The sequence below is a fragment of the Trachypithecus francoisi genome, unplaced genomic scaffold (assembly GCF_009764315.1).
Source record: "Trachypithecus francoisi isolate TF-2019V2 unplaced genomic scaffold, Tfra_2.0 Lachesis_group4, whole genome shotgun sequence".
Taxonomy (NCBI): Eukaryota; Metazoa; Chordata; class Mammalia; order Primates; family Cercopithecidae; genus Trachypithecus; species Trachypithecus francoisi.
In genome coordinates, this window is record NW_022681469.1 from 115,559,070 (window position 1) to 115,586,770 (window position 27,701).

The 27,701-nt window shown below is 50.6% G+C and overlaps 1 protein-coding gene and 1 long non-coding RNA gene across 4 annotated transcripts; one reads left to right on the forward strand and one right to left on the reverse strand.

The window, feature by feature from the left end:
- Positions 1-292: 292 nt before the first annotated feature.
- ACTL6B (actin like 6B) lies at positions 293-13,163 on the reverse strand. 3 transcript variants are annotated; one of them, XR_004432738.1, is made up of 14 exons: positions 13,032-13,163; positions 12,524-12,600; positions 12,142-12,307; positions 11,740-11,840; positions 7,541-7,638; positions 6,207-6,301; positions 6,034-6,140; positions 4,928-5,017; positions 4,709-4,770; positions 4,456-4,570; positions 4,238-4,318; positions 4,037-4,132; positions 3,735-3,838; positions 293-521 (listed from the first exon to the last, which is right to left on the reverse strand). XR_004432738.1 is itself a non-coding variant. In XM_033192210.1 (14 exons), the coding sequence occupies exons 1-14, from the start codon at positions 13,054-13,056 to the stop codon at positions 441-443; spliced, it is 1,281 nt and encodes a 426-aa protein (XP_033048101.1). In that variant the 5' UTR covers positions 13,057-13,163; the 3' UTR covers positions 293-440. The 3 variants fall into 3 exon arrangements, 2 of the variants coding, with proteins under 2 accessions (XP_033048101.1, XP_033048100.1); XM_033192210.1 differs by having other exon boundaries at positions 3,735-3,821; XM_033192209.1 differs by lacking the exon at positions 293-521 and having other exon boundaries at positions 3,350-3,821.
- Positions 13,164-13,265: 102 nt separating this feature from the next.
- LOC117072286 lies at positions 13,266-25,452 on the forward strand. Its single transcript, XR_004432739.1, has 4 exons — positions 13,266-13,394; positions 16,676-16,750; positions 25,088-25,366; positions 25,407-25,452. It is a non-coding gene; the product is annotated as an uncharacterized LOC117072286 (long non-coding RNA).
- Positions 25,453-27,701: the final 2,249 nt, after the last annotated feature.

Here is a 27,701-nt window from a genome sequence, read left to right on the forward strand (position 1 = left end):
CCGCTCCACCCACCTCCTCCCACACTCACTCCAGGCCCCTCCCCTCCGCTGCAGCCTGCAGCCCCTCCCACCTCCCACCACAACTGTTACTCCCCAGCAACACCCCCGACCCTCAGTCTTGGTCGCGTGGCCTCCCCTGGGTCACAACCCCTCGGAAGCCTGAGGAATCCATGGTCCCTGGGGCTGTGTCCCAGCGCCCACTGTGGGATCGGCATGGGTGTAGCAGTGACCCTCCCTCCCCACCCCTCCCTCCAGACCCCTGCGCCCACTCCCCACCCCACGGAGGCCAAACTTTTTTTTTCTTAAAACATTTTTACTTCTTCCAACCCAGAAACATCACCATTTACAAGGACAAGCGGGAAAGAGGAGGGGGTGATGTGGCATGGGGGTTAAGGGACTTCCATCTGAGCTTGGGAGCAGGTGCGTGGGGAGGAGTGCCATCAGGGGCACTTTCGCTCCACGCACTGCTTCCCGCCCTCCTCATATTCCTGCTTGGAGATCCACATCTGCTGGAAAGTGCCCTGGGTGGAGGGGGCAATATCAGGGTCAGGGTGGCCTTGGAGGGAGGTGTGGATGGGCAGGTGCAGCCCCTGGGAATCCTCCAACAGGCCCCGACCACCCCTTGGGTTCACATCCCTCTGAAACCCCTCCCCACCTTATCCTCCCCTCCTCTGTCTGCCCCCTTTCATATTCAGAGGGAGAGTATCCTCTTCATATCATTCAATTCAATAGTTCATTCATTCAGCAAGTATTTATTGAACAGCAGTCTCTGCCCTGAGCTAGGCCCTGTTCCTGAGCTGGGGGGATGGCACGCACAACCCCAGGCAAGCCAGCCTGCACCCAGCACTCAACACCCCCTACACACACACCGTCCTTCCCCACCAGGTGTCCTCTCCTCACTCCATCAGGGCTTTGGAACACCACTAGTCTCCCTCTTTCCCAAGGAAGATATTCCCTCCACCTCACCATTCCAACACTGTGGCACCCCATCTGAAGCCTTCAGCGTTACAACTTGCCCCATGAGGTTCCTGCAATGAGCATCTCAGAGTGTCCCTTCTCTCTCTATTTTTAAATTATTATTATTATTTTTTTTTTTTTTTTTTTTTTTTTTTGAGACGGAGTCTCGCTCTGTCACCCAGGCTGGAGTGCAGTGGCCAGATCTCAGCTCACTGCAAGCTCCGCCTCCCAGGTTCATGCCATTCTTCTGCCTCAGCCTTCCGAGTAGCTGGGACTACAGGCGCCACCACCTCGCCCGGCTAGTTTTTTGTATTTTTTTAGTAGAGATGGGGTTTCACCGTGTTAGCCAGGGTGGTCTCGATCTCCTGACCTCGTGATCCGCCCGTCTCGGCCTCCCAAAGTGCTGGGATTACAGGCTTGAGCCACTGCGCCCGGCCTATTATTATTTTTTTGAGATGGAGTCTTGCTCTGTTGCCCAGGCTGGAGTGCAGTGGTGCAATCTCGGCTCACTGCAGCCTCTGCCTCCCAAGTTTCAGCGATTCTCCTGCCTCAGGCTCCTGGGTAGCTGGGATTACAGGCACCTGCCACCACACCTGGCTAATTTTTGTATTTTTAGTAGAGACAGGGTCTTACCATGTTGGCCAGGCTGGTCTCAAACTCCTGACCTTAGATGATCTGCCCGCCTTGACCTCCTAAAGTGCTGGGATTATAGGCGTAAGCCACCACGCCCAGCCTAATTTTTATTTTTGTAGAGATGGGGTCTCACTGTGTTGCCCAGGCTGGTCTCAAACTCCTGGGCTCAAGTAATCGTTCCACCTCAGCCTCCCATAATGTTGGGATTACAGGTGTGAGCTACTATGCCTGGGATTCTTTGATCTTTCTCACCCTACACACATGTGCTATCCAAGGCAGTGGCCACTAGCCTCCTGTGGCTCACTAGCCCCGATCCAAATTGAGACATGCTCTAAGTGGAAAATACACACCCAATTTTTTTCTTTTCTTTTTTTTTTTTAGACAGGATCTCACTCTGTTACCCAGGTTGGAGTGTAGTGGCACAGCTCACTGCAGCCTCAACCTTCCAGGTTCAAGTGATCCTCCAACCTTGGCCTCCCAAGTAGGTGGGACTACAGGTATGTGCCACATTGCCAGCTGCTTTTTAAATTTTTTGTAAAGATAAGGTCTCACTTTATTGACCAGGCTGGTCTAGAAATTTTGGGCTCAAGTGGTCCTCCCGCCTTGGCCTCTCAAAGTGCTGGGATTACAGCCGTGAGCCACTCCACTTGGCCAGGATATATTATTAATACTTAATTTTGGGCCAGGCATGGTGGCTCACACCTGTAATCCCAGCACTTTGGGAGGCCAAGATGGGCAGATCACTTCAGGTCAGGAGTTTGAGACAAGTTTGGCCAACATGGTGAAACCCCGTCTCTACTAACAATCCAAAAATCAGCCAGGCGTGGTGGCGCACGCGTGTAATCCCAGCTACTCGGGAGGCTGAGGCAGAAGAATCGCTTGAATCCAGGAGGCAGAAGTTGCAGTGAGCCAAGATCGCTCCACTGCACTCCAGCCTGGGCAACAGAGTAAGACTCTGTCTCAAAAAAAAAAAAAAGGAAAAAAACAGAAGAACTGTGTGGCTGACATGCTCCAGCCCCAAGCTAAGTTTAGACTGCCAGCCTCTGTCTTTCTGACCCTAGTTTCTGTCTCCCTAGAGGACTTCCTTTCTCGTGGATGTCCTCCTTGTCTGTCATGTCCTCACTGTTCCCTCTGTGTGACTGATACCCTCCAGATGCGGGTTGCAACGCCAGCTCCCTGCTCAGTACCTTCCTTCCACCCCAGCAGCAGGTCCAGACTGAACTTACCACTTCCTACTCCAGAACCAATCTGCCTGCCTCCTTTGCTAGTTGCCCCTTGCTGTCCACCCCATCCCCACTGCTACCCATGCTATGACTCCAGGACAATTGAAACAGCCTCCTTGCAAGGTCCTGTTGACCCCAGCTCACACCTCGACCCCAAAGACTCATGCCTGGCAGTCTTTCCAATCATGCCTGCATTGCCACATCACTCCCTTGCCCCAAACCATCAGGGTCTCCCCTCTGCTGACTGAGCACAGTGGGTATCTCGCCAAAATCTCATCCTGACCAATCTCTCCAACTACCTGTCCTTCTACTCCTTTTTTTTTTGGGAGACAGTCTCACTGTGTCACCCAGGCTGGAGTGCAGTGGCACAATTTCAGCTTACTGCAATCCATCTCCTGAGTTCAAGAGATTCTCCTGCCTCAGCCTCCTGAATAGCTGGGATTACAGGCATACACCACCACGCCCGGCTATTTTTTGTATTTTTAGTAGAGACAAGGTTTCATCGTATTGGCCAGGCTGGTCTCGAACTCCTGACCTCAAGTGATTCGCCCGCCCGGGACCTCCCAAAGTGCAGGGATTACAGGCATAAGCCACCATGTGCAGCCTCTTCTCCCCAATTTGTAAAAGTAGAGATAGGTCTTGCTATGTTCCCCTGCTGGGTCTTGAACTCCTAGCCTCAAGCCATCCTCCCACTTCAGCCTCCCAAAGTGCTGGGATGACAGCTGTGGGTCACTGTACCGGGCCCCTGCCCCCAATTTGTGTCCTGTTCACCCTTCTGGGAACGTTCATTGACTGACATTTCTCAAAAATAAATGTTGAATGAATGAATGAATGAATGAAGAGGCAGGCAAAGTGGCGGGCGCCGTCTGGGTCTCCCCTCTCCCCCACAGTCAGTGCTAGGCCAGGTCCCCTTCCTCTCACCAGTGAGGCCAGGATGGAACCCCCAATCCAGGGGCTGAACTTGCGCTCCATGGTGCTGTTGCTGGCAATGAGTTTCAGTCGCATGCTCTGGGGGTAAAAAGGGGCTGGGGGAAGCAGACACCTAGGTTCTGGGAAGGGACAGGGCTTGGGGGACAGGGGGAAGACTTGGGAAGCCGCAGGGGCAGGGGTTCTGCTCTGGTGGACAGAACAGAAGGAAGGACGTGGGAAGAATGGGGGACTCAGTCCTGGACAGCTGAGCCAGGACGGGCGTCCGGGGCTCTGGGTCAGGGATGGGCTCCTACCGGTGGGGTCTTCTGGGAAAGCTCTCGATTGAGCCTGTCAGTGAAGCCCTGGAGCAATGTGTTCCCGCCAGTGACAATGACACTCCCATACAGGCCCTGAGAGCAGGAAGAAGGAGTGAGTCACGGGGGACAGTCCCCCTACCCTACCTTCCCACTTCCCCTGGGCCCCTTTGCCCAGCCTCAGCTCCGGCCTGGCCTCACCGGGCGAATGTCAATGTCACACATGCCGATGCTGGTGGTCACCACGTGGCCGACACCCAACATGGTGTTCCCCGACAGGCCCTGCGGAGAGAGGTGACTGGGGCTGTGGGCCCTCTCCCCCTTCCCCCAGTCCCTGCAATCCTTCCCAGCCTCCCCCACGCCCCAGGATCCAAGGACTGCAGCCAGCACCCACCCCAGTCCTTGCCACACAGCCAAACCTTGACGTTCGAGGGATCAAAAAGGCCCTCGGGGATGCGGAGTCGCTCGGCGCCATAGTCTGTGTTGTAGCCATTGGGCATCTCGTAGTGCACTGTAGGCATTTGTGCAGCCACCCTGCCCAGAAGGGAGCAGGACTCTGCCTGGGGTGCTCAAGAAGGATCAGTGGGTGGACAGCACCAGAGTCCCCCAGCCCACCCCAGGAGTCCCAGTTCTGCCCTCTCTCCCACCCCCCCAGCCCTGAGCCACACTCACTGTTCATCGTAGGGGGAGTCTGAGACCTGCAACACGGAGGCCTGGAAGTCCTGGATCACCTCCTGAAATCCCAGCAAGGGTGATGAGGGCCTGGATCCCTCCTGAGCAACACCCCCCGCCCAGCTCCCCCTCCCTGCTCCACCTCCCATACAAGACCCCTGCCTCGCCCCCATTCACGGCAGGGGAGGGGTCTTCAAGGGACTCTCTCCAGAGGCTCACATTACACATGTAGTTATGCCAGGACTTGGAGACCTGGGGGAGCTTCTCCTTCTTCTTCCAGTTTGGGGGGGCGCCCTCCCGGACAGGCTCCTGTGGGGGCACAGCGTATGAACACCATTTCTTAGCCCACCCTGACCCCTACCCCACCTTCCTGGCACTGTTCCCAGCTCTGCAGCTAACTGGCACTGGAGGCTCTGCTGTGCTGCCTGCAAGGGGAGTTTCTCACCCTTTCCTGATGGAGAGGAGAGAGAATGGGGCATGCCTCTCTCTCCGTGTGTGCCCTTCATGCAGTGGGTGCAGCTGATCTGGAGAACACCAGGAATACAGTGGTGACAGAATCTCCAGGGAATGGCCTCCTAGGGGGCTGCAATCCATGTGAGGGCACAGGACGGAGCTAAGCACACAGTGTCACTTCATACTCACAGCACCCTGGTTACTGCCTACTACCGTTCCACTTTACAGAAGAGGAAACTGAGGCCCAAGGAGCTTTGATATCATGCTATTGGTCACACAGCTCTTTTTTTTTTTTTTTTTTTCCCAGACAGAGTCTCACTCTGTCGCCCAGGCTGGAACATAGTGACGCAATCTCGGCTCACTGCAACCTCCGCCTCCAGGGTTCAGGTGATTCTTCAGTCTCAGCCTCCTGAGTAGCTGGGACTACAGGCATGTGCCACCATGCTTGGCTAGTTTTTGTAGTTTTAGTAGAGATATGGTTTCACCATGTTGCCCAGGCTGGTCTCGAAGTGAGTTCAAAGTGATCTGCCTGCCTCGGCCTCCCAAAGTGCTGGGATTACAGGCATGAGCCACCACGCCCGGCCAGTCCCACAGCTCTTGCACCGCAGAGCTGGTGGGTTTATATTGAACCCTAGAACCCACCGCACTGGCCCTCACACATCCTGCTGTCTGCTAGCTGATTCCATGACTTCAGCGTATCCCTCAGCCTGTCTGGATTTCAGATGCCTCACTTATAAAAGGAGAAACTGGAGCCAGGACCCACTGAGGAGCCTGCTGCTCTCTGCTCTGATATCTCGTGTGTCAGCGGGTTGACGGCCATGGGGCGAGTGGCCAGGACTCTAGTGGCAGCTCTGTGTCCCCAGAGGCCCCACCTTGGCTGCGATCATGTAAGGTGGGATGATGTCAATGGCCATCTCTTGGAACAGCTCCCGGCACTGCATGGAGATGAAGTCCCCTGCCAGAGGGGACTTGACGATGCCTGGAAGGAAGGCAGTGTCAGGATCTGGTCCTCCCGGTGCGCCCCTGCCCCCTGCTGAAGCCCCACCTTGCTGCAGGACGTAGCCGTCATGTACTGGAATGGCCGTGGTGTGGGTGGCCCCACTGTCCAGCACAAGGCCCGTGGACCGCCCGTTTGCAAAGCTGGCATCGGATGGGTAAGTCAAAGAGACAGCAGTGGCAAATGAGGGGCCTGGGCCCAGATCTGGTCTGATCACTCTCTGCTCTGCCAGGGTCCAGCTCATCCCCAGTCTGCACATCTCTCCTCCTGGTGATGACTCATCTCCTGGAGAAAGGCACTGAGACCCCAGTTACTTCTTTACTTATTGTTTGTTTGTTTGTTTGTTTTTTGAGACTGAGTCTTGCTCTGTCACCCAGGCTGGAGTGCAATCACTCACTGCAACCTCTGCCTCTGGGTTCAAGAGATTCTCCTGCCTCAGCCTCCCAAGTAGCTGGGACTACAGGTGCCCACCAATATGCCTGGCTAATTTTTGCACTTTTTTTTTTTTTTCTTTTGAGACGGAGTCTTGCTCTGTTGCCCAGGCTGGAGTGCAGTGGCACGATCTCGGCTCACTGCAAGCTCCACCGCTGGGTTCACGCCATTCTCCTGCCTCAACCTCCCGAGTAGCTGGGACTACAGGCGCCCGTCACCGCGCCCGGCTAATTTTTTGTATTTTTATAGAGATGGGGTTTCACCGTCTCAGCCAGGATGGTCTCAATCTCCTGACCTTGTGATCCACCCGCCTCGGCCTCCCAGAGTGCTGGGATTACAGGCGTGAGCCACCGCGCCCGGCCTAATTTTTGCACTTTTAGTAGACACAGGGTTTTGCCATGTTGGCCGGACTGGTCTCAAACTCCTGACCTCAAGTGATCTGCCTGCCTTGGCCTCCCAAAGTGCTGGGATTACAGGCGTGAGCCACTGTGCCTGGCCAGCCACAGCGCCCAGCCCCTTAATTTTGGTTGTGTCCTATAGATTCCCTGAAATTAGGGTCACTATCACCCCAGTGCATAGCACAGCGTTCAATGCAAGGCAGATCCTAAAAAAAGTCAGTGTTGAAGGAGTTCTTGGGAAGGGACTGCCGCAGTGTTCTACATGTCTCCCTCCTCTGTCCAGTTCCAGTGCCTGCTCTCTCCAGGGCCCAGCTCGCTGTCTGCTCAGCCTGATCCAGGGAACAGAAAGGGGCCGCTGATCTGGCCACCCCAGGCTCGGATGTGCTCAGTCTACTGGGCCTTCTGCACTAGTGGGGCGGAGGGAGGTGTCTGCCCACTGGGACACTGATCTTCAGAGAACCAGGTCTGATCCCCCAGCTCATCTCAGCTGAGCTCAGCACAGGCCCCACCCCTGCCCTCCACCCAGTCAGAGCAGCTCAGTCCAGAGGATACGCCGTGAGCACGGCCGTCTTGCATAAGAAGAAGGCAGGAATGTTGTACTGCTCGAACATCAGCTCTGTCAGCTTCTCCCGCTTGGCTCGTGTGTTCCACTGTGGAGAAAGTGCAGGAGGGGAGGATTCAAGAAGGGAAAGGCACAGTCCCACATCCACGCACATGCAACCCAAACACTCACACATACACTCACGATCACACACACACATGCATTCAAACACTCGCGCACACACACACTACCTAAACACTCACACATACACTCACGGTCATACACACATGCATTCACTTGCACAAACACACACGCAAACACACATACACTCACACTCACAGATACACACACATAAATACACATACATGCATTCACAGTATTCACACTCTCACAGTTACACGTGCATTCAAACACACTCGCAAACACACAAACACACGTATACACTCGCATTCACACACACAAACTCACACGCACTCGCACTCACACATACACATATATTCATACACACATGCATTCAAAACATTTGCACAGGCCAGACATGGTGGCTTACGCCTGTAATCCCAGCACCTTGGGAGGCCAAGGCAGGAGGATTGCTTGAACCCAGGAGTTCGAAACTAGCCTGGATAACATAGTGAGATGCAGTCTCATTAAAAAAATTTGTTTTAAAGTAAAGAGCTTGTGGGAATTAAAACTACATGAACAGAAATGAAAAACTCAATAGAAGGATTGGAACATAAAGTGGAGGGAGTATCTTGGAAACCAAAGGAAAAAGGTAAAGAGATGGAAAATATAAGAGAAAAGGGAATTAAATTAGAGGACCAATTCAGGAGGCAAAAAAATCCAAATAACAGAAAATCCCAAGAGAGAAAATGGAGAGAAATAAATAACTAAATAAATAATTCTTTTTCACTGAATTGAAAGACATAGGTTTTCAGAGTGAAGAGACGTACTAAGTGCCTAGAGCCATGAATGAAAATATGCCACATTGAGGATAAAGTAAAAACTCTATAAACTTTCAGAAACAAAAACATTACATCAGAGGATCAGAAATCAGATGGTTTCATCCTTCTTAATGGCAACAATATATGCTGGAAGAAGGACAATGGAAAAGTGCCTTCAAGATTCTGAAGAATGATTTCCAACCTGGCATGTGATACCTAGCTGAGCTATCAACTCAAGGTGAGACATACAAAGTCTCAAAAAATATACTTCTCATGACCTTTCTTTAAATTTTTTTTTTTAGATGCCGGGCGCGGTGGCTCACGCCTGTAATCCCAGCATTTTGGGAGGCTGGGGCAGGCAGATCTCCTGAGGTCAGGAGTTTGAGACCAGCCTGGCCAACATGGTGAAACCCCGTCTCTACTAAAAGTACAAAAATTAGCCAGGCGTGGTGGGAGGTGCCTGTAATCCCAGCTACTCGGGGTGCTGAGGCAGGAGAATCGCTTGAACCCAGGAAGTGGAGGTTACAGTGAGCCGAGATCACGCCATTGCACTCCAGCCTGAGGAACAAGAGCGAGACTTCGTCTCAAAAAAAAAATTTTTTTTTTTAGATTATTAATTTTTTTTTTTTTTTTAGACAGAGTCTCACCCCATCGCCCAGGCTGGAGTGCAGTGGCATGATCTAGGCTGACTGCAACCTCTGCCTCCTGGACACAAGCAATTCTCTTACCTCAGCCTTCCAAGTAGCTGGGACTACAGGCATGCACCACCATGGCCAGCTAATTTTTATATTTTTGGTAGAAATAAGATCTCAGTATATTGCACAGGCTGGTCTCAAACTCCTGGGCTCAAGTGATCCTCCCACCTTGGCCTCCCAAAGTGCTGGGACTACAGGAGTGAGCCACTGTGTCTGGCCTCTCATGACTTTTCTAAGGCAGTTACTGAAGGACCTGCTCCATGAAAACAAAGGAGTGAGTCAAGAAAAGGACTCAAGTACAGGAAACAGACTTCTGACCAGGACAGAGGCAAAAGGATTCTATAGATGATGGTGAAGGGAAATGCCAGCACAACAGGTCTGTCCCCGGGCAGAGGGCTACTAGTGCAAATTGGACTAGGTCAGTGGGCTCCTGAAGAAATTTATTCAAGAAGATGAAATTGATAAAATGTCTAATGAAATTGATGTCTTGACAAAAGATATAATTGATGAATAATTTAGGGTTCACACTGTTAAGTAGATAGAAAACCAGACCAAATATAATCAAACACAGGGCCGGGGGTGGTGGCCTGCCTGTAATCCCAGCACTTTGGGAGGCCGAGGTGGGTGAATCACGAGGCCAAGAGATCGAGACCATCCTGGCCCACATGGTGAAACCCTGTCTCTACTAAAAATACAAAAATTAGCTGGGTGTGGTCACGCACACCTGTAGTCCCAGCTACTTGGGAGGCTGAGGCAGGAGAATCGCTTGAACCTGGGAGGTGGAGCTTGCAGTAAGCCGAGATCCCACCACTGCACTCCAGCCTGGTGACAGAGCAAGACTCCCTCTCAAAAAAAAAAAAAAAAAATTGAACACATTTTTTTTTTTTCCAGTTCTAGGAAAACAAAAAGTTGCACAAGAAAGGAAAAGGGATCATAGTGTATTGCCTGTCTCAGTCCTGATTAGCATACATAGTAATAAGAATGTAAATCTTGGGCTGGGCACAGTGACTCATGCCTGTAATCCCAGCACTTTGTAAGCTGAGGTAGAAGAACCACTTAAGCACAGGAGTTTGAAGCCACCCTGGGCAATATAATGAGACCCCATCTCTACAAAAGATTCTCTTAAAATTATTTCTAACTTAAAAACAGTATAAATACTGAATATTGATTTCTTTTAAAGCCTAAAATACAACTGGGCTGGGTGCGGTGGATCCCGCCTATAATCCCAGCATTTTGGGTGGCCGAGGCGGGCGGATCGCTTGAGCCCAGGAATTCAAGACCAGCCTGGAAAACATGGTGAAACCCTGTCTCTACAAAAAATTTAAAAATCAGCTGGGCGTGGTGGCTCATGCCTGTAGTTTCAGCTACTCCGGAGGCTGAAATGAGAGGATCACTTGAGCCCAGGAGACCAAGGCTGCAGAATTGTGCCACTGCAATCCAACTTGGGTGACAAACTGAGCGGAGCCCCTGTTTTTGAGACAAAATCTCAAAAACAAACAAACAAACAACAAACAAAACCCCAAACAACAACAGCAACAACAACAACAACAGAACCCACTGTACTTAAAGGAGGGTAATAGAAATATGTTGTGGCATAGGCTGGGGAGGAAAAGAGAGCTAAGTGATCATTTTCTAAAGTGGAAAATTCATTGATAATATCTAAAACTAAAAACTCCACAGGCAGCAATTTAAGTGTAATATTAGAGATATGGAAGAAAACACCCCCAAAATTAGCTAAAAAGGAGAAAAACTGTTGCTTTTATAAAGAGGAATCTATAAGGATGTGGGTAAGAACGTTTTTTAAAATGCAGTTTAAAATTTTTTTTAGTTGTTATTGTTTTGATAAAAGAGATGGGTCTTGCCATATTGCCCAGGGTGGTCTCAAACTCCTGGGCTCAAGTGATCCTCTCGCCTTGGCTTCCCAAAGTGCTGGGATTACAGGTGTGAGCCCACATCCCCAGCTCACCAATGTTGACCAAAATAATAATAATAATAAGTTAAAAGGTCAGAAAAGTACTTGGAGGCTGGGCGTGGTGGCTCACGCCTGTAATCCCAACACTTTGGGAGACCAAGACAGGTGGATCACCTGAGGTCAGGAGTTCGAGACCAGCCTGGCCAACATGGCGAAACCACATCTCTACTAAAAATACAAAAAGTTAGCCAGGCATGATGGAAGGTGCCTGTAATCCTAGCTACTCGGGAGGCTGAGGCAGGAGAATCCCTTGAACTCGGGAGGCAGAGGCTGAGATCTCACCATTGCACTCCAGCCTGGGCGACAGAGTGAGACTCTGTGTCAAAAAAAAAAAAAAAAAAAGAAAGAAATTAAAAAAGGACTTGGAGATGGAGAAGGGCAGCAGAGTAGATAGAGCAAGAAGAGAGCAGGAGGGATGAGAGCAGGAGGGATGGAGACTTAGCCAAGAAGGAAGGAAAGTAGTTGGGATGGGTGAGGGGAGTCTGAAAAGGGAAGGGAAGTGTCTGACAGCGGTGGCTTGAGGGGACAGGAGGAGAGGTGGATGGTGGGAAGCAGGTGCAGTGGAGATCGGGGTTGGACATGGGAATGGAGGAGGCACTCACCGGGGCCTCGGACATGAGCACGGGGTGCAAGTTTGGCTCAGACTTGACGTGTTTGCTGTAGGTATGATCCAGGATGGCTCGGAAGCACTCCCAGTCCTCGACTGGGGCCAGAAGAGCAGAGTGGAGAAAGGCAAGAGGGCAGGCAGGGGTAGGGACAGGAAGAAAAGGAGGGAGAAAGGCCAAGCCCAAAGGAGGGTCAGTGAGTCCAGGTCCAGGGGAACGTCCCCCCTTCCCAGAAACCTGTTGGGCCCCTGGGAAGGGAATCCAGCGAGAAGAACCCTGGCAGCGAGAAGAACCCTGGGGCTGCAAGGAAGACTCCTTGGGGAGTGGGGGCTGCTATATCCCAGATCGTGGGGAGTGGGCTCCCTATCTGTCAGGAGGTGATGGGTGGGGGCCCCTTACTCATGCCATTCTTGAGGGGCGACATGACCTCCGCTCCATCCCGAGGCACGTGCAGGGCATTGGTGTCGATGTGGAAGATCTTCCCTTTCTTCTCTTTGTCCCCCTCCAGCTCCAGCCCGCCCCCCTCCTCCGCGGCCAGCAGCCCCACCGTGGTGGGGAAGTCAGCCTGGTGGGGAAGGGTTGGGGGAAGATCGGCAGGGAGAGGGGTCACCGTCTTGCCCCTGTCCAGCCCCACGGCAGGGTCCTCAGCCCGCCCCTGGGTTTATTCCCACATTCCCGCTCAGCAGAGTTTCTGGGCGATCTAGGAGAGCCCTGGGTCACTGGAAAGCCTGAAGAAGGGTCCGGAGCCCCTGGGATTTAGAGAGGAGACTGGAAGGCTCACCTTGGGACAGTCCTCCCCAGCGTACCCAGCGCGGACTGAGAAGGAGCCAATGTCAAAGACCAGCGCCCCCACCTCATCTGTGAGGGGAGACAGGCCTGTAAGGGGACCTCCCCCGAACTCTCTCCCGCTAGGTAGTTCCGAGAGAAAGTCAGGGCAGAGCCACAGTCTCGCCACCTTCAACACCAGTCTGGGGCCGGTGGGAACTGGGCCTGGAGTCCGAGGTGCTGGGACTGGGAGTGGGGGCATCATACCGCCAGGGTCCCTTCTTGCCCACTGGCCTTGCTCAGGCCACCCTCCCGACGGGAAAGGAAGGGGCCGGGGCCAGGTGGAGGTGGGTTGCAAGGTAGAGAGGTTGGGCCCGGTGAGCTCGAGGACGGAGCGCAGGGGAGGCGGGAGACCCGAGCCTGGGACTGGACCCGTTCATGCGCCGAGGTGACAGGCCCCGGGGTGCCCAGAGCTCGGATGGATGGCGCAGGTTCGGAACGCAGGGGGCCGGAGGCTCGCTCACCTCCGCCGTAGACGCCCCCGCTCATAGTGCCCTCTGCGCTGCTAGCGGCCCGTGGGCGGCGGCGGGATCAGCACCGAGGTGGCCGGACAGCTCCCGGGATCCCTGGCGGGGCGGGGCGCGCGGCGACCAATTGGGAGGCCGGATCCCCCGCCCCCAACGGCGCCGCCGATTGGCTGCCAGACGAGACAATGACCGGACCGGGGGCCGCTGATTTAAAGGGGAAGATACCCTCCGTTAGGCGACCAGGAGGAGATGGGGCAGGGGGTGCCTAGCAGGGACTTAGAGACCCTCGCTAAGGAACGGGCAGCAGAGAGGAGAGCAGGGAAGCGGCGGAGACCAGGACTCTGCAGGACGACTGATGAGGTCCCTACCCCCTTGCTTTTTGTTTTTATTAATTTTTGGGGGGGAAACGGAGGTCTTGTTACGTTGCCCAGGCTGGTCTCGAACTCCAGAGCTCAAGCGATCCTCCTCAGCCTCCCAGAGAGCAGGGATTACAGGCAGGTGCCAGCACTCCTGGCTAATTAAAAAAATTTTTTATGGAGAGAGAGTCTTGCTCAGGTTGATATTGAACTCCTGGCCTCAAGCGATCCTCCCACCTCAGCCTCTCAAAGTGCTGTGTCCGACCTCTACCCCCTTACTTTTTTATTTATTTATTTATTTATTTATTTATTTATTTATTTATTTTTTGAGACGGAGTCTCGCACTGCTGCCCAGGCTGGAGTGCTGTGGCCTGATCTCAGTTCACTGCAAGCTCCGCCTCCCGGGTTCACCCCATTCTCCTGCCTCAGCCTCCCGAGTAGCTGGGACTACAGGCGACCGCCACCTTGCCCGGCTAATTTTTTTGTACTTTTTAGTAGAGACAAGGTTTCACCGTGTTAGCCAGGATGGTCTCGATCTCCTGACCTCGTGATCCGCCCGTCTCGGCCTCCCAAAGTGCTGGGATTACAGGCTTGAGCCACCGCGCCCGGCCCCCCCTTACTTTTTAAAGCAAGACTGGGGAGAGAGCTCCACTTCCCAGAAGGGTCATCTATCTTCAGGCTGCTCTGAGCCAGGTTCTGCCACACCCAGGCCTAAATGGAATCGCTGGACGAGGGAGGGAAGGGAAGATTAAGAGAGGGACCAGAGGGGGTGGGGGTGTGTCTCCATCTCTCTCTCTCTCTGTTTTTTCCTTTTTTTTTTTTTAAGAGACTGGGTCTTGCTACCTTGCCCAGGCTGGTCTTGAACTCCTGGCCTCAATGTTCCAAAATGCTGGGATTAAAAGCATGAGCCACCGTGTCCAACTTCCCTCCTTTGTCTTTCGTTGGCCCCTCTTTTCCTTGCCTTGCTCCGCCCCCACCCCCCCCCCCCCAGTACCTGGGCCTTATACATGTGTACACATGCTTACGCACATATACATACGTTCACACACAGGCATTCAGCCCACCTGGCTTTAGCTTCTTTTCTCCATCTCTCTCTCTCTTCAGCGCCTGTTTTCCTAAGGAGGCATTTATCAACAAGAGGGTTTTTGTTTCTTTTCTTTTTGAATTGGAGTCTTCTGTCACCCAGGCTGGAGTGCAGTGGCACGCTCACAGCTCACCATAACTTTGAACTCCTGGGTTCAAGTGATCTTCTCGCCTCAGCCTCCTGAGTAGCTGGGACTTACAGGTGCACACCACCACACCTGGCTTTTTTTTTTGTTTGTTTGCTTGTTTTAGAGAAGGGCCCTCACTATGTTGCCCAGTCTGGTCTCGAACTCCTGGCCTCAAGCGATCCTCCCACCTTGGCTTCCTGAGTCATTGGGATTACAAGCGTCAGCCGCAGCGCCGGACTAACAACAGGGTTTTCTACTGCTTGGGTCCCAGGTTCTTCTGGGCTCCTGGCACCACAGTTTTGGTAGCAAAGGCAAAGGAGCAGCTCTGACAACTTGGGGTAGCTGAGGGACTCTTATGTGAGGGTGCGTGTGTCTGTATGTATGTGTCTATGTGTGTTGGCGTATGGGTGCATGTGTGTACATATGCACATATGAATGCTTGTGTGTGTTGAGTATGTGCCCATCTCATACTCAAGAGTATGGGGCGAGGGATCTTTGAGACCAGAGATAGCACAGGAAGAGGATACTATGTGAGGTCCGCATGCCCCTGAAGGTTCTCTGCTCACCACATGCCCACCCTGGAAGAGACTCCACCCCTCCCCGGCCAAAGGACAGATGGCTTGAGCTGGCTTATGGATTACCTACTGATGACGGTGGCATTTCAATGCCTACGGTTGGTTCCAAGTTCAGACTTGGATTCTAAGACTGAAAGGGTCCAGGTTTCAGCGGGAGTGGTGAGCTGTAGGGGAGAGGGCTGACTCAGGAGCTGAGAGAATGAGATTTTTCCAAAGTGACCCTAGGTCAGTCCATTGAGGCCTGGAGGAATTGAGTGGATCTCTTAAAGTGCTTACATTTCTTTTTTTCTTTTTAAGCCAGGGTCTCACTCTGTCGCCCAGGCTGGAGTGCAATGGTACAATCTCGACTCACTGGAACATCTCCCTCCCGAGTTTAAACAATTCTTCTGCCTCAGCCTCCCAAGTAGCTGGGGTTATAGGTGCGTGCCACCACTCCCGGTTTTTTTTTGTATTATTTTTAGTAGAGACAGAGTTTCACCATGTTGGCCAGGTTGGTCTCGAGCTCCTGACCTCAAATGAATGACCCACCTCTGCCTCCCAAAGTGCTGGGATTACAGGGATGAGCCACCATGCCTAGCCAAGTGCTTGCATTTCTTATTGTTTTAAAATGCTGAGGTGAGTATGAAAGGAATGTTGGGGTGGAAAGTGATTCTGTTCATCTTATCCCTCTCCTTTTGTTGACATTTAATGATGTTGCCTCACTTACTCTGAAGTTTACCTTGCCAATTCCTACTATCCCTTCTTTCCTCCCTACCACCCTAACCATCTCAGATTTAGAAACTTGCTCAGGCAGGGCATGTGGTGGCTCATGCCTGTAATCCCGGCACTTTGGGAGGCCGAGGTGGGAGGATTGCTTGAGGCCAGGAGTTTGAGACCAGCCTGGGCAACACAGAGACCCCATCTCTCAAAAAAAAAAAAAAGAAGAGGAAGAAAAAGAAGAAGAAAAGAAACTTCCCCATTCTTGACTGGGAATGGTGGCTCACACATGTAATCCCAACACTGTGGGGGGCCAAGGCAGGCGTAACACTAGAGGTGAGGAGTTCAAGACCAGCCTGGCCAACATTGTGAAATCTCGTCTCTACTAAAAATAAAAAAAAATTAGCTGGGTGTGGTGGTGCACGCCTGTAGTCCCAGCTACTCGGGAGGCTGAGGCAGGAGAGTCACTTGAACCTGGGAGGTGGAGGTTGCAGTGAGCCAAGATCGCACCATTGCACTCCAGCCTGGGTGACAGAGCAAGACTCCATCTAAAAAGAATAATAAAAAACAAAAGGAAACTTGTCCAATCTGGCCAGGCATGGTGGTATGTCCCTGTAGGGGTTTTATAGGTTTGGTTTGGTTTTGTTTTTTCCAGCTAGAACCTGAGCTCTGTCCTGGATCAGACAGTCTGCTGGGATCAGAGCCAGGATTAGAACCCACAGCTCTTATCAGCAAGTTGAAATATGCCTTTGTTTCCTAACATCTCTGTGTTTCTCACCAAGCTGTGCTGTCTCTATCTGTAGAACAGCTTGTGGTGAGGCCCCCATCTGATTCTGGAGTCAGTGTCTAGCTGAAAGCTGGGTACACAGGACTATTCAGTAAGTGTCCCTGTGGATGTGTTGAGGCCTTAATATTATTACGCATAACTTGGAAATCTGCAGTCTATTTGGTAATGAGCAGAGAATTTTCTTCTCATGGCTAGGGGGAAGCTACAGTTGGCTAACTACAGGGCAGGACTTGATTTAACTCTCAGTCAACTGTGACCAATTTTCTTTTGTCATGGGATCTGACATAAGATTCTAGTATATTATGGAAGTGGTTAGGATAAAGCAGTTAATACATTTCACTTGTCTATTCATTGATTCAACAAATATCCTTTTTTTTTTTTAAGAGACAAGTGCTGGACATGGTGGCTTATGTCTATAAACCCAGCACTTTGGGAGACCAAGGCAGGAAAATGGCTTGAACCCTGGAGTTAGAGACCAGCTTGAGCAACATATCAAGAACCCGTCTCTACAAAAGGTTTCCTAAAAAATTAGCCAGGCACGTTGGTGTGATCCTGTAGTCCCAGCTACTCGGGAGGATGAAACAAGAGGATCACTTGAGTCCAAGAGGTTGAGGCTATAGTGAACCATGATCGTGCTACTGCACTCCAACCTGGGCAACCGAGCAAGACCGTATCTCACGAAATAAAATAAAGAGACAAGAGTCTTGCTTTATTGCTCAGCTGGAGTGCAGTGGTATGGTCACGTATCAGTGCAGCCTCGAACTCCCGGGTTCAAGATCCTCCTGCGTTGGCCTTCCAAAATGCTGGGATTACAAGCATGAGCCCTGTGCCTGGCCAAGAAACATCTTTGATGCCTACTGTGTAGCAGGCACCATGCTATGCATAGGAGGGATACTGAGATGGGTGAGATACAGGATATCCTTGCTCTCAAGGAGCTTGGGTGCAGTGGGGAGCTCAGATATGCACAGAAGATAGGTGAAAAGGAGGACAGGGCCGGTTGCGGTGGCTTTTGTCTGTAATCCTAGCACTTTGGGAGGCCGAGGTGAGCGGATCATTTAAGGTGAGGATTTCAAGACCAGCCTGAAAAATATGGTGAAATCCTGTCTCTACTAAAAATACAAAAAATTAGCTGGGCATGGTGGCACGCACCTGTAATCCCAGCTACTCAGGAGGCTGAGGCAGGAGAATGGCTTGAAACCGGGAAGCAGAGGGTGCAGTGGGCCGAGATTGTACCACTGCACTCCAGCCTGGGTGACAGAGTGAGACTCTACCTCAATAAAAAAAATAAAAAGGCCGGGCGCGGTGGCTCAAGCCTGTAATCCCAGCACTTTGGGAGGCTGAGACGGGCGGATCACGAGGTCAGGAGTTTGAGACCATCCTGGCTAACACGGTGAAACCCCGTCTCTACTAAAAAAAATACAAAAAGCTAGCCGGGCGAGGTGGCTGGCGCCTGTAGTCCCAGCTACTTGGGAGGCTGAGGCAGGAGAATGGCATAAACCCGGGAGGCGGAGCTTGCAGTGAGCTGAGATCCGGCCACTGCACTCCAGGCCGGGCGACAGAGCGAGACTCCGTCTCAAAAAAAAATAAAAATAAAAATAAAAATAAAAAATAAATAAACAAATAAATAATGTAATCCCAGCACTTTGGGAGACCAAGGCGGGTGCATCACGAGGTCAGATGGAGACCATCCTGTCTAACACGGTGAAACCCCGTCTCTACTAAAAAAAAAATACAAAAAATTAGCCGGGTGTGGTGGTGGGAGCCTGTAGTCCCAGCTACTCGGCAGGCTGAGGCAGGAGAATGGCATGAACCCGGGAGGCGGAGCTTGCAGTGAGCCGAGATCGTGCCACTGCACTCCAGCCTGGGCAACAGAGCAAGACTCTGTCTCAAAAAAAAAAAAAAAAAAAAGGAGGCCCGGAGGAGGGAGGGGCTACCTGTCTCTGAGAATCCAGGAAATCTTCTAGAAGTGAAGTTGGAGCTAAATTGTGAAGGATGAGGCCATGTACTGTGGCTCATGCCTGTAATCGCAGCACTTTGGGAGGCTGAGGCAGGTGGATCACCTGAGGTCAGGAGTTTGAGACCAGTCTGACCAACATGGCAAAACCCCATCTCTACTAAAAATACAAAAAGTTAGCTGGGTGTTGTGGTGGGCACCTGTAGTCCCAGCTACCTAGGAGACTGAGACAGAAGAATCACTTCAACCTGGGAGGTGGAGGTTGCAGTGAGCTGAGATTGTACCATTGCATTCCAGCCTGGGCAACAAGAGTGAAACTTCATCTCAAAAACAAACAAACAAACAAACAAAAACGGCGAAGGATGAATAGAAGCTCATAGGTGAAGAAGGTGGGAAAGATATCCCACAAAGAGAACACATGGACAGAGGTCTAAGGACATGAAAACTTCTGGAATATGTAGAAATAGGAGTTCAGTCTAGACGGAGGGTTGGATGTGAGCCACTGACAGAGGTCAGTGTCAGGAGGAGATGAGACGAAGTAATTAATGACCAACTGGAGGAGGTCGAGGCTGCAGTGAGCTATGATCACACCATTGCAGCCTGGGTGACAGAGTGAGATACTGTCTCTTAAAATAAAATAAAATAAAACTAATGGATTCATGCCTACAACTGTTTCTGTTTGTCTATTTTTCTTTCTTTCTTTTTTTCTTTTTTTTTTTTTTAGAGTGAGTCTCACTCTGTCGCCCAGGCTGGAGTGCAGTGGCGCCATCTCAGCTCACTGCAACCTCCACCTCCTGGGTTCAAACAATTGTCTGCCTCAGCCTCCCGAGTAGCTGGGATTATAGGCGCCCGACACCACACCTGGCCAGTTTTTGTATTTTAGGTAGATACGGGGTTTCACCTTCTTGGCCGGGCTGGTCTTCAACTCATGACCTTGTGATCCACCTGCCTCAGCCTCCCAAAGTGCTGGGATTACAGGCGTGAGCCACCGCACTGGGCCTTCTCTTTTTCGTTTTAGAGAGAGAGTCTTGCTTTGTCACCCAGGCTAGAGTGCAGTCATGCACCACTGCAGCCTCAAACTCCTGAGCTCAAATGATCCTCCCACTTTGGCCTCCTGAGTAGCTGGGACCACAGGCAAGCGCCACCATGCCTGGATTTTTTTTCTTTGTCTTCTTTTTTTTTTTTTTTTGGTAGAAACAGGGTCTTGCTATGTTTCCCAGGCTGGCTTTTTTTTTCCCTTTGAGACGGAGTCTCGCTCTGTAGCCCAGGCTGGAGTGAAGTGGCGCGATCTCAGCTCACTGCAACCTCCGCCTTTTGGATTCAAGTGATTCTCCTGCCTCAGCCTCCTGAGTAGCTGGGATTACAGGCGTGCACCACCAGGTCCAGCTAATTTTCTTGTATTTTTAGTAGAGACAGAGTTTCACCATGTTGGCCAGGCTGGTCTTGAACTCCTGACCTCAAGCGATTCACCCACCTTGGCTTCCCAAAGTGTTGGGATTACAGGCGTGAGCCACCACGCTCCGCCAAACTATTTTTTTTTTTTAAACTAGACCCAAAGTGTCTACTGTGTGCCAGGCATTGTTATGAATGCTTTACATACATCACATCACTTAGTCCTCATAACAACCAGATTATTTTCCCCATTTTGCAGGGGAAACAAAGACACAGAGAGGTTGAGGAATTTGCCCAAAGTCACTCAGCTAGTAAGTGACAGAGCTGAGATCTGAACCAAAGTATGTGAAAAGTGCTGATCCTGGAGCAAATGTCAAGTTTTCATTCATTCCATAAATATTCTCTATTTGCCTGATAGACACTGGGAATAAAAATGGCTCATAGGAAGATGGATGATTAAACAAATCATTCAGTAAAGTGATCTGGAGAGCCTCACATTCCATGGCCACGTTCAGGTTGGCCAAACTTGAGCCTGGTGATGATGTCTGAGGTGCTAGGGCCGGGCCTAGGCACCACAGATCCCACATCTTGGACATGATTTGGCATTTTGTGAGGGTCTGTTCCTTGTTCCTGAGCTCTCACCCAGGATTCTATTTTTTTGTTTTGTTGTTTTGTTTTGTCTTTTTTGAGACAGGATTTCATTCTGTCACCCAGGCTGGAGTGCAGTGGCGTGATCACAGCTCACTGCAGCCTCAATCTCCCGGAGTCAAGCAAACCTTTTGCTTCAGTCTCCCAAGCAGCTGGGACAACAGGCACATGCCACTACACCCAGCTGATTTTGTTTTTTTTTTTCTTGAGACGGAGTCTTGCTCTGTTGCCCAGGCTGGAGTTCAGTGGCATGATCTTGGCTCACTGCAATCACTGCCTCCCAAGTTCAAGTGATTCTCCTGTCTCAGCCTCCCGAGTAGCTGGGACTACAGGAACGTACCACCACGCCTGGCTAATTTTTGTATTTTTAGTAGACACAGGGTTTTGCCATGTTGGCCAGGCTGGTCTCAAACTCGTGACCTCAGGTGATCTACCCGCCTTGGCCTCCCAAAGTGCTGGGATTACAGGTGTGAGCCACCATGCCCAGCCTGACTTTTGCATTTTTTGCAGAGATGAGGTTTTGCCATGTTGCCCAGGCTGGTCTCGAACTCCTGACCTCAAGCAATCCACCTGCCTCAGCCTCGAAAGGTGCTGAGATTACAGGTCTGAGCCACTGTACCCGGCCTTCACCCAGTCTTCGGCCAGATAAACCAAGTGCCTTGGCTTCATAGGGAGCCCCGGTTCCAGGATGGATGGCAAGTGCCCAGAAATACACAGTCCAGTAAAGGCTTCAACACGAATGGAGCCAGCATTGCAATGGCACACAAACAGCATTGCGGTGAAGGAAGCAATATGTAAACTAAGCCCCAGGAAATGGCCTGGGTTTTTCTGGCAGACAAGGAAGTGGAGCTGGAGGAGGGGTGAAAGGCATTCTGAGTTGAGAGGACAAGACCTGGCCTTTGTGTCATGCAAAGAAGTTGACTCTTCTCCTGGAATCCCCTGGGAACTACTACAAAATTTTGAACAGGAGGGTTATTGATCCAACTGGCCTTTTAGAAAGATATCTCTGGCAGCCATTTGGTAGATTGATTAGAAAGGTACTAAGCTAGAGGCCAGGAAATGGGCAGAATCAAGGTAATAGCATTGGCACACCGTAGAAGGGATGGATTTTTTTTTTTTTTTTTTTTTTTTGAGGCGAAGTCTCGCTCTGTCGCCCGGACTGGAGTGCAGTGGCCAGATCTCAGCTCACTGCAAGCTCTGCCTCCCAGGTTCATGCCATTCTCCTGCCTCAGCCTCCCGAGTAGCTGGGACTACAGGCGCCCGCCACCTCGCCCGGCTAGTTTTTTTGCATTTTTAGTAGAGACGGGGTTTCACCGTGTTAGCCAGGATGGTCTCGATCTCCTGACCTCGTGATCCGCCCGTCTCGGCCTCCCAAAGTGCTGGGATTACAGGCTTGAGCCACCGCGCCCGGCCGAAGGGATGGATTTAAGCAGTATTCAAGAGATAGCATTGGGCTGGGCACAGTGGCTCATGCCTGTAATCCGAATACCTTGGGAGGCTGAGGCAGGAGGATCACTTGAGGCCAGTGTTGGAGACCACTTTAGGCAACATATCGAGACCCCATCTCTACAGAAAAAAAAAATTTTTTTTAATTAGCCTATTGTGGTGGTGTGTGCCTGTAGTTCTAGCTACTCAGGAGGCTGAGGCAAGAGGATCACTTGAGCCCAGGAGGTTGAGGCTACCAAAAAAACAAAAAAGAGAGAGAGAGCGGTAACATTAACATGATAGATCCACTAGGCATAGACTGCTACTCTTATACCATTTCCCATTGCCTTTCTTTGTTTATTATGATTATCATCAATTATTGTTTTTTTGAGACAGGGTCTCACTCTGTCACCCAGGCTGGAATGCAGTGGTGCGATCATAGCTCACTGCAGCGTCAATTCCCTGGGCTCACGGGATCCTCCCACCTCAACCTCATGAGTTGCTGGGACTACAGGCACAAATGCCACCACATCCGGTTAATTAATTAATTTTTATCTTTAGTAAACACGAAGTCTCACTATGTTGCCCAGGCTGGTTTCGAATTCCTGAGCTCAAGCAATCTTTCTCCTTCGGCCCCCAAAGTGCTGAGATTACAGGTGCGAGTCACCATGCCCAGACTATTTTATTATTTTTTATTTTTTATAGAGACACTGTCTCACTATGTTGCCCAGGCTGGTCTCGAACCCCTGGGCTCAAGTAATCCTCCTGCCTCGGCCTCCTAAATTGCCTTCTTTGTTAATAATGTTTCAGCTGGGTACATGGATAGAGACTACATGTCCCAGCCTTCCTTGCATCTGACCAACTTCTTTTTTTATTTTAATTAATTAATTAATCAATTTTTATTAATTAACTTATTTTTTTTAGATAGAGTCTCGCTCTGTTGCCCAGGCTGGAGTGCAGTGGCGCAATCTCAGCTCACTGCTCTGCCTCCCAGGTTCACGCCGTTCTCCTGCCTCAGCCTCCCTAGTAGCTGGGACCACAGGCGCACGCTGCCATGACTGGCTACTTTTTAAAATATTTTTAGTAGAGATAGGGTTTCACCATGTTAGCCAGGGTGGTCTCCATCTCCTGACCTCGTGATCCGCCCGCCTCAGCCCCCCAAAGTACTGGGATTACAGGCGTGACCCACAGGGCCCGGCTGTTTTAATTTATTTTTTATTAGAAATGTAAATAATAGAGATGGGGGTCTTGCTATGTTAACCAGGTTGGTCTTGAACTCCTGGCCTCCAGCGAACCTTCTTCTGGCCTCCCAAAGTACTGGAATTACAGGCACTGTGTCCAGCTGCATCTGGACAACTTCTGAGCAGGTTAGTGGTGTCCTTAATCAGAAGAGGACCTGTGCTTCCCACTTTACCCCCCTTCCCACATTCAGATATGATGGTGATTTCTGCCTAGGCCCCATGGAACAGAGAGATAGAAGCCACATGTTTACGACGGCAGAGACTGGCTGGGTGCTGTGGCTTATGCCTGTAATCCCAGCACTTTGGGAGCCTGAGGCGGGCAGACTTGAGGTCAGGAGTTCAAGACCAGTCTGGTCAACATGGTGAAATGCCGTCTCCACTAAAAATACAAAACTTAGCCAGGTGTGGTGGCACACACCTGTAATCCTAGCTACTCGGGGGCTGAGACAGGAGAATCACTTGAACCTGGGAGGTGGAAGTTGCAGTGAGGCAAGATCGCACCACTGCACTCCAACTCGAGTGACAGAGCGAGACTCCATCTCAAAAACAAAAAACAAAAAACAAAAGACAAAACAAAACAAAAAACAGAAAAGAAAAGAAAAAAAAAGATGGCAGAGATTTCCCCACAGTCCTGGAGTGTCTATTTTGAGGTTAAGTCACTGAATTTTGGGGAATTCTTTGTTATAGCCGCTTCGACTATACCCTAACTAATTGACCATCCTTTGGATATGGGGAGGGAGGGCCTGGAAATATTGGAGTGGGTGCTGGTGTCGTCAACTGGGCCAGAAGATTCAGGGAAGGGATAAGGTTGGGCATGGTGGGGCTCAGGGGAAGATGATTAACTTAGTTTTGAATATGTTGAATGTGAGATGTCTGCAAACAGTGGTGTGTAGTAAATGGTTTTTGTTTGTTTGTTTGTTTTGAGGCAGGGTGTTGCTCTGTCACTCAGGCTGGAGTGCAGTGGTGCGATCAGAGCTTACTGCAGCCTCCAACTCCTGGGCTCAAGCAATCCTCTCACCTCAGCCTCCTGAGTAGCTGGGACTACAGGCATGCCACCATGCCTGGATAATTTTTAATTTTTTTAAAGATGGGGTCTCACTGTATTTCCCAGGCTAGTCTCAAACTCCTGGTGATGAGCCACCATGCCTAACAACCAACTCTTCAAAAAGGGGGAGCCCTGATCGGAAGCATTTGCCAATGTCCATGATGTAAATAGAGCCACCTTGGCTGAGTTCAAGTTCCTACTATCTTATTTTATTTAATTTTAATTTTACTTTTTTGCTGGGCGCGGTGGCTCAAGCCTGTAATCCCAGCACTGTGGGAGGCCGAGGCGGGCGGATCACGAGGTCAGGAGATCGAGACCATCCTGGCTAACATGGTGAAACCCTGTCTCTACTAAAAAAAAAATACAAAAAACTAGCCGGGCGAGGTGGCGGGCGCCTGTAGTCCCAGCTACTGGGGAGGCTGAGGCAGGAGAATGGCGTAAACCCGGGAGGCGGAGCTTGCAGCGAGCTGAGATCCGGCCACTGCACTCCAGCCCGGGCGACAGAGGGAGACTCCGTCTCAAAAAAAAAAAAAAAAAAAAAATTACTTTTTTGAGATGGAGTTTCGCTCGTGTCGCCCAGGCTAGAGTGCAATGGCGCTATCTTGGCTCACTGCAACCTCCGCCTCTTGGGATCAAGTGGTTCTCCTGCCTCAGCCTCCGGAGTAGCTGGGATTACAGACACCCGCCACCACACCCAGCTAATTTTTTTGTATTTTTTAGTAGAGATGGAGTTTTACCATGTTGACCTCAGGTGATCCACCCACCTGGGCCTCCCAAAGTGCTGGGATTACAGGCGTGAGCCACCGCGCCTGGCTCTTCAAGTTTCTACTACCAAGATGACTTCACTGAATAAGGAGCTGGGTGTACAATGGGCACTTGTGATCTGGCATGAGCAGATGCCAGCATGCCACTGTCCATGGGCATCTAAGTGGGGATATTCAGTCAGCTGTTGAATGTACACCAAGTCGGCACATGGGGAAGAGGCATCTGGGCTGGAGACAGGTTTGAGAGTGTTATGAGCAACTAGCAGGTAAAGTCACAGTAGTGGATGAAGTCACCAATGAATAACATGGAGAGTGAGAAGAGGAGGCCACAGTCAGGATTCTGCGAAAAACAATGTTTGCAGAGTGCCCTGAGGAGGAGGAGAGGCTAAGAAGCCAGAACAGGTAGAGGAAGGAGGCCCTGTGACCCATCAGAGCCACATCCGCCACTTGCTCTCGAGGGTCCTACCTTCTCAGACAAGGTGGCTACTCATTGGTCATCACCTGGCAACTCTGTCCTTCCTTGCATCTGGCCAACTTCTTTTTCCTCTCTCTTTCCTCCTGTCCTTCTCATTACCATCTAAATTAGCTCCAGTAGCTCCCATCAAAAATCAAATAACGGCAGGGAGCGGTGGCTCATGCCTGTAATCCCAGCACTTTGGGAGGCTGGGGCGAGTGGATTACCTGAGGTCTGGAGTTTGAGACCTGCCTGGCCAACATGGTGAAACCTTGTCTCTACTAAAAATATCAAAATGAGTCGGGCGTGGTGACTCATGCCTGTAATCCCAGCTACTTAGGAGACTAAGGCAGGAGAATCGCTTGAACACGGGAAGTGGAAGTCGCAGTGAACCGAGATCACGGCACCACTGCACTCCAGCCTGGGTGACAGAGCAAGACTCTGTTTCAAAAGAAAAAGAAAAAAAAAAAAAAAATATATATATATATATATACACACACACAATTTTTCTGTGGAGACAGGGTCTCTACAATTTTTTTTTTTAGAAATGGGATCTTGCTATGTTGCCCAAGCTGGCCTCAAGCGATCCTCTTGCCTCAGCCTCCCAAAGTGCTGGGATGACAGGCATGAGCCACCACGCCCAGCCTAAAAAATATATATCTTTTTTTTTTTTTTTTTATGGAGTTTCGCTCTTGTTGCCCAGGCTGGAGTGCAGTGGTGCAATCTCAGCTCCCTGCAACCTGAGTTCAAGCAATTCTCCTGCCTCAGCCTCCTGAGTAGCCGGAATTACAGACACACGCCACCACACCTGGCTAATTTTTTGTATTTTTAGTAGAGACGAGGTGTCACTATGTTGGCCTGGCTGGTCTCGAACTCCTGACCTCAAGCAATCCTCCTGCCTCTGCCTCCCAAAAACACTGGGATGACAGGGATGAGCCACCATGCCTGGCCTAAAAAACCCCGACTATCTTGATTCCACTTCCTCTTCTCACAGCTGCACCAGCTTTGTACATGGTCCCCCACCAAGCTGAGATACCCAAAGTCTGGTCCACATTGTTTTTCTCCACTGCCTCACTTCTCACTCACCCATTACAAATGCCCTAGGCAAAGCTACAGCGGCTTCTACCCAGTCCTCTGCACACTTCTCAGTGCAGGCTTGCTTCATGTCTCTGCAGCATTCAGCACAGTTTCTGATTCCTTTTTTGGAACCCTCTTTTCTTTTGGGTTCCAGAAGTCCGCATCCTCCTGATTTTCCTCTTAGTTCGCCGGCTTCTGCTTTGGCAATTTGTTCTCCACCTGACCTCTAAATGTCAGAGTTCCTCAGAGCTTGGTCTTAGGCCATCTTGTCTTTTCCCTGCACCTCTTTATGATGTCATCTGCTAGAATGTGCCACTCACTCCTGGGGCTCTGTTCCAACCCAGATTTCTCTGCTGAACTCCAGGACTGTGTCTACAGCCACGTATTAAACATTTCTCCTGGATTTCTCAAAGAACTAAAAATAGAACTACAGTTTGACCCAGCAATCTCATTACTGGGTATTTACCCAAAAGAAAAAACTCCTTTTACCAGAAAGAAATATGCACTCATATGTTCCTTGCAGCACCATTCATAAGAGCAAGACATGGAATCAGTTTAGGTGCCCATCATTGGTGGACTGGATAAAGAAAATGGTACATATATGTTATGGAATACTATGCAGCCACAAAAATAAACGAAATGAAGAAACAAACAATTTTTTTGCAGCAACATGGATGCAGCTGGAATCCATTCTCTTAAGTGAATTTAGAGCAGGAACAGAAAACCAAATACCATATGTTCTCATTTGTAAATGGGAACTAAACATTGGGTACTCATGGACATAAAGATGGGAGCAATAGACACTGGGGACTACTAGAGGAAGAGGGAAGAAGAGGGTGCAACGGTTGAAAACTATTAATACCTATTGGGCTGGGCACAGTGGCTCACACCTGTAATCCCAGCACTTTGGGAGGCCAAGGCAGGCAGATCACTTGAGGCCAGGAGTTCAGGACCAGCCTGGCTATCCTGGTGAAACCCCGTCTCTACTGAAAATACAAAAATTAGCCGGCCGTGGTGTTGCACACTTGTAATCCTAGCTACT

Excerpts from the sequence above, each read along its gene's own strand:
- ACTL6B (XM_033192209.1), bottom strand. The coding sequence starts at position 13,056 with ATGAGCGGGGGCGTCTACGGCGGAG. Across the intron at positions 4,571-4,708 it reads GACTCCCCCTACGATGAACA|GGTGGCTGCACAAATGCCTA; the intron begins GTGAGTGTGGCT and ends CCTTCTGGGCAG. Across the intron at positions 4,133-4,237 it reads GTGACATTGACATTCGCCCG|GGCCTGTATGGGAGTGTCAT; the intron begins GTGAGGCCAGGC and ends TCCTGCTCTCAG.